This window comes from Etheostoma cragini, chromosome 16 (assembly GCF_013103735.1).
Source record: "Etheostoma cragini isolate CJK2018 chromosome 16, CSU_Ecrag_1.0, whole genome shotgun sequence".
Classification (NCBI taxonomy): Eukaryota; Metazoa; Chordata; class Actinopteri; order Perciformes; family Percidae; genus Etheostoma; species Etheostoma cragini.
In genome coordinates, this window is record NC_048422.1 from 15,026,954 (window position 1) to 15,038,647 (window position 11,694).

Below are 11,694 nucleotides of genomic sequence, written 5' to 3' on the forward strand. Positions count from 1 at the left end.
ACGTTAGCTTGGGCCCGTGCTAATCTAACGACTCCCCTCCACAGCAGCAGGGGCGCTGCAGACTTGTAGCTAAGCAAAACTAAACCAGCTTCTCCTCGCCGTCACTTTCATGCGACTGTCTCCTGCTTTTGTTTCTTCCGCACACGGCAGCAGAGAGTCACACAACCACACGCCCACTTTTTTCCAAATACTTTCAACCGTGTACAAACCATCTGGCGAGTTGTCCACAGCTGCAATCGCGCGGTCTAACATGGCCCAGTCGAGTGATCTGAAACTCTTCCTGGAGTCTTCTCTGAATGAGATATTTAAAGCCACAGTAAGCGACATCCTGGACTCGGTGGACCGGACCTTGTCTGAGTACCAGGGCACAATACACAGGATCGAATCTGAGAACGAGGGCCTGAAGCGGCTGCTGTTTGCACAGAAAAGTACCGCGTGTGCTGCAAAAGGTATGGCCGTCTACACTCCGTATACGGGTGTCTGCGTGACGACAGTGGACACTGTAGCTTCATGCAGCCGCTGGTCTTTTGTTCGAGCATCACCTGCATTGTCAGCAAATGGTGCCAGTGTATGTGTACAGAAGACCGGAAGCAAACGTACAGCAGGTTGAACTACATCAAAAATAAGCCTGTGCAAAGGTTAATGAGGTATACACTAGGCCCTGGTTTCAGTCATCCTGTACAGTACAGTACTAATGACACTGGAGTATATTACTGTCACTTTATCCTGCCCATACGGATGGTAGATTAAGTTAACACAGACAATTCTACAATACACGATACACAGTACACATATCTGTGTACCTGAAGATGTATATATGTAAAATATTTTTCAAAATACAGGAGTCAATCACTTCTTTTTTTTTAAGAAATATGATCCTTAATAACAGCTACTGCAACTAAGTGTGTGTCTGTGTTTTGTGTTAGTCAGTCAGTCCGTCCATCCATCACAGTGTTGGACATCAATAAAAACATCAACACCACTGCAGTAGTATTACTACAGTTGTTATTTTAAGAACGTTCCAGACATTGTGATATCCCCTTGTATGACATGCATTCATCATGTTTAGTTCAGCCTTAATAATACTCATTTTGTGTTGCTGTGGTGCCGTTTATGCATCCTCTGGGTAAAGCTAGGCTAATCAAATGGCTGTGCAATGCAAAGGGGGTCGCTCACTGAGAGAAGCCCCAGTTGCCCTCAGCTCTATGGAGCATTTTAGTGCCTTTCAGCTCATTGTTGTTTTTTTCTGGCCTGCAAGTTCACTTAGTTCCACCTTGTCTCCCATTACAACTGGCAGCTTTTTTAGCAAAAAACAAAACTCTGATAAACCCACTGTACACAACCTGTCCAACACCAAATGACAGAGTTAGCAGCTGTCTTGTAAACATAGTGGAACATTAAGAGCAGCTTAAAGAGCCTGATAATTTCCTCAGGAAGTTAGTACAGACAAAAAACAGAGACTTTATTGTACTACTGTTAGCTAATTACTAAGTATGACTCTAAATTACAGTCTGTACTAGATTCTTCAGTATTGAAGCTTTAATTTGATTTATTTTTACAGATATTCGGGAACAAGATGCCACTGAAAAGTTGTCCACTTTAGAATGGAACAGTCATCTCGTCAGCTCCACCCAGGGCACATTTAAGATGTCCATATGCAGCAGTGACAAGAAGAGCTTTAGGAGGAAGAAGAAAGACAAGATTAGGGATAGCATATCCCCTTCCTCCTTTTTACTGCAGACTGATCATATGGTAGAAAAACCATGTATGAACACAGCAGAGGTAGGTGTGCCCACCCCGAACTTGATATCTGTAAAAACAGAGCCTGGCCTGGATGAAAGCGGTGCTATTGACCTCTCCCAGCCTTCATCCCTTCTCAATCTGACAACGAGGCCAATAAAAAATGAGAGCACGGAGGTCAGTTGTGACAGTCATGATGCATATGCACCGCGGCCGCCATCTTCGGGCCTCGATCAAGAATCCAGAGGCAGTGACAGTGAAGTCAAAGTCACCATTGTTTCTGACACTTACATGCAGGACGGACAGTTCCTTAAGACAGAGGAAGAGGAGCAGAATGGCGTGTTGCAGTATGGTGACGATAACATTTTCTCTAAGCCAGAGTTGGACCATGCAATAACATATTACCCTGAATCAGAAATAGGTCCTGAGGCGGGGAGCAGACAGGTTGTGGAGCCAGAAGTAATAGTGCCGGAGAAAAACGCAGCTGTTCCGCCAGATGGGTTGTTGGAGATCCGTGACAACTTTTTGCGCTGTCCCACCTGTCCCAAAACATTTAGTCGAGCAGCCTCGCTCAACATCCACATCAAGACACACAGCGCTGAAAAGGCGCACAGCTGCAGCTACTGTGGAAAACGCTTTGGCCGGGCTGATCTCCTCAAATCCCACAAGCGTACCCACACAGGAGAAAGACCCTATAGTTGCAACGTCTGCAGTAAAACATACGCACATCCCAGTCAGCTCAGGATACACAAACGCGTCCACACTGGGGAGAAGCCGTATTCCTGCTTGCACTGTGGGAAGCGCTTCAACGAGCACAACCAGCTCAAGGTCCACTTGCGGACACATACGGGGGAGAGGCCTTACAGCTGCCAGGAGTGCAGCAAAACCTTCAGCAATGCAGGCAACCTGCGTATACACGAGAGGATCCACACCGGCGAGAAGCCCTACTGCTGCGCTCAGTGTGGGAAAAGGTTCAACGGCTTGGGGGACCTCAAAACACACTACAGGATTCACACTGGAGAGAGGCCCTACAGCTGTGAGCTGTGTAAGAAGACCTTCAGCCAGGCGGGCCACCTCACCATACACATGCGGATGCACACGGGAGAAAGGCCGTACAGCTGCAACGAGTGCGGCAAGAAGTTCACGGTGGCCAGCAGCCTGAAACTACACCAGAGGACTCACACCGGAGAGAAGGAGTACAGCTGCTCGTACTGCAGCAAGAGCTTCAGCAGGTCGGGTCACCTGAAAAGACACGAACTGGTCCACACCAAAGAGAAGGTCTTCCTCTGCAGCCAGTGTGGAAAGACCTACACTGACCAGTCCTCCCTTAAAAAGCACCTGAAGATGCACGCGGCCAAGGAGCAGAAGGCTCAGAGAGAGGGAAGCACCAGCGAGCCGGAAACAAACTGCCCTTCAGCTTCGGAGACGCTTTCAGAAATTAGAACCAAAGTCTTAGAAGATTAGTAATATAAGATCTGACATTGAGTGCTGTTTTTGATTTTACAAAACAAGCTTAAATCAAGATCAACAAACTAGCTTTTACAGAATCACATCTAATAGCCTACACAAGCAGGTATTATAGCTATAACTGAGTATTTAAACGCTTTGTCTGTTAATCAAATTGGACTTCCCAGATATTATTTTATCATTTATTTGATAACTTAATGAGACGCCACCCACAATGCAGCCCCCTAGGCTGTTTTAATGCAGGGCTGCTGTTGTGTGCTCTGGTTAAAAGCTTTAAAAAAGCTGTTAAGCAGAGCCTGAGTTTATATTATTATTGTCTTAACTGCTGTTCCTGAGTTCAAAACTGTATGTGTGTCGTGGTACAGTGCAATACACTGTTGTCTAGTCTTTGCTGTGATTTAGTAGGTCCGTGTCTGATTAATGCTTTTTAATCTTGATTGATAAACTCTGATATTTCTCTTGTCTTCTTTCTCACCGCACAATGTAAAGGGGCAGATAATGGGATCCCAAAAGAACAGTTGTTCTTTTAAACACGATGTATGTTACCAAAATGTTGGTATTTTTGAAATTGCTTTAATGAAAAAGTTCAATGCAGTGTCTGTCAGATTGTCTGGAGGATTTTAACCGACCTGCTAAAGCAAGACACTGAAATCCAGGTTCAGGTTTCTCATCTGTTGTTCTGACTTTTGACCACCCTGAAAGTCAAATTTCCCCACAGGGGGTCAATATAACAAAAATAAAATAAAAACATCATAAGTGTTTTAGAATTAGGATGTTATATGATGCTCATGTATACATGTTGTAGTAGCCAGAGGGTTAGAAATGTTAAGGTGAAGATCATTAATATACTGCTGTATATAGCTTTAACTATACAGTCGGCAATCCAGTAAACTGACACAAATGTATTTGTCTAGTAATGTTACTGAAAATATTGTTCCCACAAATAATCCGTCTCAATTGACTGGCTTTCAATAGTAGCCTAAATAATTGTATTGCTGATCTCAGAGAATGTGGAGCTTCTAGAAGATCCATTTTAGGTTGTTCACTGTTAGAAATGTGTCTCTTACCACATACTATGTACAACTAACACACAGTAGTAGTAAATGTCTTGTTTATGATTAAAGGGCTACTGTTTTTTGTGGCAACTGGTCGGTATACCTGCACAGCAATGTATATTCAAATGAGTGTTTGCTACTAGGGCTTTATTGTGACCTACTTTTGTGTGGTTTGTGTCTAAATTAAAGAGAAAAGTTAACCAAAAGCTTTTTGTATGTCTTCGTTACGTAGGGATTTCTGGTGTGTGCATGCTGTTGTGGAGCAGTGTTGCACATTTCTGTTTGTTGTGCTAATAAATTGTAATGATAATTTTGTTACAAGTGCCTACCATCCTTCCTTAAGTTATTTTACATCAATGGTTTCTCTCAGGTTTATAGGGTCATAACTAGGGTTGGGTACCTTTTGCATCTAAACCAATACTAGTCCCCATATATAACGGTACCCAACGGTACATTTTTCAGTACTTTCCAGTAAAAAGTTAAACTAAAGAAAATTGATCTTAACACACATGGGCACAAATGTTTAGTTTATCACAATAAAGCACGCTTTAAGGCTATCAAATGTTTTAGCCCTGTTATTGCTGTGATTTTACTAGTAAAATAGTGATATTTGAAAAATGAGGATGTCCTATGTGAAAATTACTTTACATGCATTATGAAACAGATGTAAGACCAGTTGACTGAGAGTGGAAGTGAGATTTTCCAGTACAATGGAAATGGATGTAATGTCAAATGTGGTGCTCAAAACATTGAAAAATGTCTACTTTCCTGGTTGAAATGTCCACAAAAGGTACCTCTGGACCACAGCTGTTTTCGTAGGGACTATTATTTGGGACATTATACCTGGAAAGACATGTTGCAAGTAGTCTTGTAGTTTGTTTTTGTGTCAAATTTGAACATTTACGTAGCGCAAACACAAATTACCTGCGTTGTATTCAGGTGGGAGAGATTTGGCATCTCTTAGGGCTCCAACAATTATTTTCATTATCAATTTATTGTGTATTTTCCAATCAATTAGCCAACTCAATCAGAAAAAGCCCATCACAATTTCTCAGACACCAAAGTGACATCCCAAATATTTACTTACATGTAAAACAAGAAAAGATTGTCCTCACATTTAAAACTCTGGAACTTGCATTTATGTGGGAATTTTAGTTGTAAAAAAATGTAAATGATTTATCCCAATGATTAAAATGTTCAATGATTATTGTTTTCGGCAATAGTTATTTCAGCTCTCGTTCATCTCTTAACCTAGACAAATACATCCCAAACTATCTGCGTGAATACATTATACCACCTAAGGTAACTGAGAAATTATTTTGTTTTTTGGTTAAAAATACAGAAAACCTCAACATTTCAGGAAATATGCTAATTATGTTATCTGTCCCAGAGAATTAATGAGAAATCTATAAGTCTAAACAATATGCTATTTATTAATTTTGCCTTAGAACAGACAAGAACCTAATCTTTGGAGTCATCCTTTCAGCACCCAGACTACACAAGTTGGGAACCACTGGAAAATGCATCTTTTTAATAATCAGCATTTTCAACATAGGACCAAGCAAGAACATATTTTATTCTACTACACAAAAGAACATTCATATGTCATATTCAACATGTATCCCATATTCAACATGTATCCCTATATTCAACATGTAACCCTGATTTGGGTGCTGCCACACTGGCAGCAGTTGAGCTTCTCCTTGGACAGGTAGAGCATCGGCTGAATGCTGCTGCTAAAGTCCATCAAGCCGAATGCGACATAGTGAATGTAGCAACGAAACACTTCAGGAGAGAAGTATTCCTGGAAGGGCAACAGTGCGACAGGTGGGAAGTAGTTGAACACTATGATGGCCAGGATGATGAGAACCATCTTGAAGGCTCTCTTCTTCAAGGGATGCATCTCGTCTCTACCAGGCCCAGACTGCCTCAGCACCCAGAGAATCGTAATGTTGCATAATACCATGAAGGCGAACGCCGCGAGGATCATCGCTGTAAAGACCTTCTCAAAGTTGACAATGTTGCCCACACATTTAGCAGCGGCATAGGCAAGAGTGGTCAGCCAGACTAGGATGGCCAAGACTGCTCTGTGGTGACGGTCCTTGAGATTGGTGAAGGTGATGGGGTGGACCACAGCCATATAACGGTCCAGGCAGATGCAGGAAAGGAAGAGAGGCGAGGAGTCTTTGAGGCCGTAGAAGAAGCGCAGGACGTACCACGTGTTGCTGCTGGTGAGGAAAACTATGTTGGCCAGCTCAAGTGGAGGGGTGAGACAGAAGAGTATGTCTAAAATCGCCAGATGAAGGATGAAGATATCTGAGGTGGAGGAGTCCCTCTTGTTCTTGTGGATGAGCCAGAGCACCATGAGGTTGGCCGGGATGCCCAGGAACATGTTGATGAACTGCAGGCCCAGGTACCAAATGATAACAGCAGGCATGTCTTTACAAATGTCATACACTGTCTTCTCACCGGCTGTGGAGTTGAGGGGTCTTAGAGAGATGTAGAGGAAGGAGGAGTTGATAAAAAGCTCCATGACAGCAGGATCAGAAGACACCAGCCGGAGGAACAAAGATCTTTAGACAAACACATGACATGTTCAGTTGTTAGATACTGTATAGTATTATATCGACCCGGTGAAATGTCAGTTAGCTATTAGAGGAAGGTTAATATAGGCTGTTTATCAAACATGCAAATATTGTTGCACTGCTGCTTTTGTAACTCACTGTGCATGTTATGTTTAACACCCCAATGTCTGCAATGTATTTTTAAAATGCGACTGCAAAGTGACGGTTTCTAAACTAGGCTCTTGAAGTAGAGTGAAATAAACGTGTTCTACATGTTTGATTATCATAGCTAATACACTGTGCATTCATACATTGCCCATCCAAATTCAAGTGAAATCCTGTAAAGAAGCACCAGTCATTGAATATCGTCACATACACCGTTATTATAGAGGAACTTTTATCACAAAAGTGAACTGTATGGACCTTTGATGATGATGATGATATACTTAATTTCCCCAAAGGGAAACTTTTTTTGGACTACGTCTGTTTTGCAACTTTACATAGATAACGCACAATACAGAAAATAATGATGTGATGAACTGTGGTTCCACAGTAAAAATTCAAGGTCCAGCTTTTGCGGAGAATGAACTGTGACTTGCTAAACAGGGTCTTATTACAAATACCAACATGTTTAAAAAATATATACTTCCCCTAATTACCTAAAAAAAAAACTCAATACGCGTACTGAACAAAAATATCAATGATATCAAAGACCACAGTACAACAATACAAAAAAATAAGTCCATGCATGCTCTTTTGCGTGCGTTCATTTATATAGAAAAATGCAAATTTTTTTCAGCCAATGCACTGATCACAAAGAGAGAAAGCAAACATATGACACTGTGGTACCAAACTATATTTCAGTCTATATCAAGAGCTTTATTTTCTTTTAGAACAAAAGTTTAAACAATAAGAAAACAATGGCTTTCACTCAGTACACATATTACTGGAACTTGAAAAACAAACCACCCACCAAGTGGAAATTTCTTTTGGTTCTATGCAGCTTTGTACAGTAAGTGAAGCCTCTTACCTTGAATTGGTGCTTGTCTGTCTACTGACCTTCCCCTCTGCCCTGAGCTGTCTCTGTCACACTGTCACACTCTGACTGTGCAGACACCAGTTCCTTTCTTCACCCACATTTGTCGAAAGTTGATTTATAAAAGGGTTCACAGAATTGTTTGCATGTCTTCGTACACGTTTACACCATGTAAACATGCAGCCCGTTTTCCTGACTCTCTATCTGATCTGTATTTGGTGACATGTAAATGTGCGTCCGGACTACAAAGACGGCCTTGTCACGGGCAGAATCTATTAAAGTCTGCCATATGTTGCCGTTGTAAGAGACACGGCTACACGACTGAAGAACATTCCCAATGCACGAGACCTTTATGTAAAATTGCAGAATTTGAATTTAGAGGTCAGGAGTTACCATTCTGTGCTAAAATGACACTCACCTGTTCAACAGGATAGTGCAGCACCTTCCTAAAGTGACTGATGTCCCCTCTCGCCACCAAATCCTTGTGTGACTCCTGTGTACATCTGCCCCAGTGTGATCAAATCCTGAGCCCTCACCTCAAAATGAATGGAACACGTCTTTTGGAAAATGACCCAACACTTCAGGGATCCTGATCCTCCAATCACAGCGTCGAGACAAGGGTGTGGAAGCTGAGGCTCTCCCCCTGGATGCGACAATGTCTTCTTTGGCCCCATGTACATCCATCACACTTTTCAAATTAAGAAATACAATAATTATAAAACAAGGATGATGATAAATGACACTTGTAGAAAATGAGTTTGGGATGGGGGAAAAGCAGGGAATTATAATCTAGGTATGTGAGAAAGACATGTTGTGGCAAGGCATCATCCATTCACACCGATTGGCAATGATGCAACAAACCAATGGTGCCTGACGGAAAATCGGCAGTAAACAACTGATGCAACCGTTCAGAATATCACTTCTGATTCAATTCAGTGTAACGATGTGTAATATGTTACGTAAGGGCTGACATGTTTGGGTGTCCATTGGCGGGTTTGTGCTGCACCCAACATGCAGAACAGGGTGTGTGCAGCATCTCCATTGAGGACTACCGATCAGATCACGCCACAAATCACCCTAACAGCGTGTATTTAGTTGTGTTTTTCTCAGTCTTAGCTTGTTCATTGCATCTAAAGTGTTGTTTTTGAGGCTTTTTTAATGACATGGTGAACACGTTGACCTTTTACTCCTACTACTGTGTTAGACAGTAAAAAGCAGAGATGAGCGAAGTACTCGATACTCAATAGACATTACCTATACCTACACATATAAAATACATAATTTTACTTAAGTAAGTATTAGCCTAAAAATATACTTAGCAAAACTACTCATTTTGCAGAATGGCTCATTTCACAGTAACGTAACATACCTGTGTAATGGTATTATAATTATTGATGCATTGATATGTACATCACTTTGATGTTTCGGCTGGATGAAGCGGGGCTAATTTTGTTTTTTTGCATACAGTATATGTATTTTATTACCCTTCTGAATAATATCATGATTTACGTCTTAAATATATTTTATATTCTTTATCTGAATCTGGAAAGTAACTACAGATCCTTTCTTCTTCAGTGTACTGCAGGTTGTGTTGCAGTGTGTTGTTCCATGTGTGTTTCAAGCTATTTAAACAGCTTAAAGAACCAACTGATGAAAGTCGACCCAGGTTTGTTTACCTTTGTCTATCTGTTTGCATTGGTGTCAGGTTCACAGAGGCTGTGTCTCCCTCCTATAAGGTAGAAGATTGTCACAGGTCTGTTAAATTCTGCATCAGGCGGAAACACACACACACGCGAGCACCCACACTAACACACACACACGCACAGCAGCAGCAGCACACATCAGCTTTTGCTCAAAAGGCTAATTTCAGAGATCAATGCAGCTTCTGGACGTTGAAATTTCAAATGACTTAATATTTAATATACAGCTAAACAAAATGAACAGTACTTTTACCGTGTATAGAGCCAGCATATATTTACATGTAAATGGGTCAATTCTGGGTTTACTTCTACCAAACCGGAATGGTGATTATGAAATAGTGGGAAGACAAAGCAATACAGCCATTGATTTTTTTTTAATTTTGTTTCCGTTGACTTTGAATGACGTGTATTTACGATGATGACTCTGGTGGGTTTGGGGATGGTGATTTCGGGGCTGTTTTATGCTAAACAAAAAACTTACTCTTCAACAGAAAGGTCTATCTCTTTCCATAATGTTGTCTATATATAATAATCTGAGCCTGTCAGTGGCAAAAACAGCAGTGCGGTTAGTGTGTTCAGTAGACGCAAACCGATAGTGTACATTTTACATTGTAGCTTGGTTCGTGATTGCTGGTTACAGATTTCTTACTCAATACTGGACCACAGAAATTAGCCCATGTTTAACAAGGCAGCCTCATTTGCATGACTAAAATACAGAAAACATTTAATACCAAAAATTTTTGTTATCTTAATGTAAATAATAAATACCTGTTAGTTAAATCCTTTTCCCTATTAACCTGTAGGGTCTAACCTTAACATCGGATGCAATGCCATTTTTATATTTTTCAATACTTTCCACCACTTATTAGGACTTTGTATATGTTATAGGGGAGACTTTCATGAGACTAGATTAATTGAAAAAGTTTCCGTTCCTTCAATTTGAGTGGGGTCAAGTTCATGATGCCTGAGCCTGTCAGTGGCAAAAACCGCATTGTAGTTCGTGGCTGCTGGTTACAGCTTTCTTTCTCAATACTGGACAACAGACTTCAAAAGATTAAAATTAAAAAAATTGGTTCACATTAGTCACTTAGACACCAGTTCATGGGAAAACAGGGTCCAAGTCCAAAAATACTGAAACACTGTTAGGCAAATTACCAAATAGTTACAGAAAACTTGTAATACCAAACAATATTGTCTTATTGTAGGTAATCAATCAGTGAAGTTTCAAGGAGCTACCTGTTGATACCTTGTACTAGATTGATTGAAAGAGTTTCTGTTTGCAATTTGTGTGGGGTCAAGTTGCATAATGCCTGTACTAACAATACACAGAGCAAATTCATAAAACAATAATTTAGCATTAACAAGCTTCAACATTCAATCCATAAAATAAAAGTAATTTAACTAATAATAGGGAATACAAAGCTGCAAAAACATTTGAGGAGGTAAATATGTTGCTAGTGCAATTAAAAACAGAATCAGCATTTTGCAAATGTTTTTTTTTTTTTCCTTATTATGAGGTCTGATTTGGTTTTTAAATAAGTCACGTTACATGCTAAAATGAAAAAACGGCAACCAACATGCCTTAGTTAGAAGGATACGGTATACAACAAGGGTTTATTTTTGAAAAAGCATTGTTTTAGGATAAATATATATATTATTTGTGACCAAGTAGTTTCTTGAGTTTACAGCTGCACCCACCCATGATTCACTGCACCCACTGTGCAGGTCTCCAGTTAATCCTCATTAAAACTGAGGATAGCTAATCACATTCAAGGGTGAAGTGGAAATGTGGTGCATGAATTACATCAGATCATTCTCACGATCTAGGGACATTTTCTTGATTCGTGACCAGAAATCTCATGAGCGAACAAATCAGAACAGACCACCCTGGAGATTTAGAGATTTTCTTATGGAAAGTTGAGTTTTTCTTTGTTTTAAACAACTCTTTAACTGAAATATAAATGGGACAAAGTGTGTATGAAATTGCAATTGGCGTTCCATGCAAATCAAACCGTGAAAACAGAAACCACTGGGTGGTTAGTGTTGCTCAGTTATGATCTACTTTAATGTTGGCAATGGAGAGATCGGATTCAACATCATTGTCATTTACTGCATCTGTACAAAGGCTTGAA

General features: G+C 40.6%; 2 protein-coding genes across 2 annotated transcripts; one reads left to right on the plus strand and one right to left on the minus strand.

Annotated features, from left to right (window-relative positions):
* Window positions 1-2: 2 nt before the first annotated feature.
* LOC117959116 (zinc finger protein 250) lies at window positions 3-4,468 on the plus strand. Its single transcript, XM_034896041.1, has 2 exons — window positions 3-449; window positions 1,562-4,468. Exons 1-2 carry the CDS (start codon window positions 110-112, stop codon window positions 3,202-3,204), a joined length of 1,983 nt encoding a protein of 660 aa, XP_034751932.1. The 5' UTR covers window positions 3-109; the 3' UTR covers window positions 3,205-4,468.
* A 1,442-nt stretch (window positions 4,469-5,910) lies between these two features.
* On the minus strand, window positions 5,911-6,798 carry LOC117959715 (proteinase-activated receptor 3). Its single transcript, XM_034896995.1, has one exon. The coding sequence runs from the start codon at window positions 6,793-6,795 to the stop codon at window positions 5,911-5,913; it is 885 nt and encodes a 294-aa protein (XP_034752886.1). The 5' UTR covers window positions 6,796-6,798.
* Between the last annotated feature and the right edge of the window lie 4,896 nt (window positions 6,799-11,694).

What these genes read in the sequence shown, in the direction of transcription:
- LOC117959116 (XM_034896041.1), top strand. Translation starts at nt 110, where the DNA reads ATGCGACTGTCTCCTGCTTTTGTTTCTTCCGCACACGGCAGCAGAGAG. An exon ending in TACCGCGTGTGCTGCAAAAG is followed by an intron (nt 450 to 1,561) that starts GTATGGCCGTCT and finishes TTATTTTTACAG; the next exon opens with ATATTCGGGAACAAGATGCC.
- LOC117959715 (XM_034896995.1), bottom strand. Translation starts at nt 6,795, where the DNA reads ATGGAGCTTTTTATCAACTCCTCCTTCCTCTACATCTCTCTAAGACCC.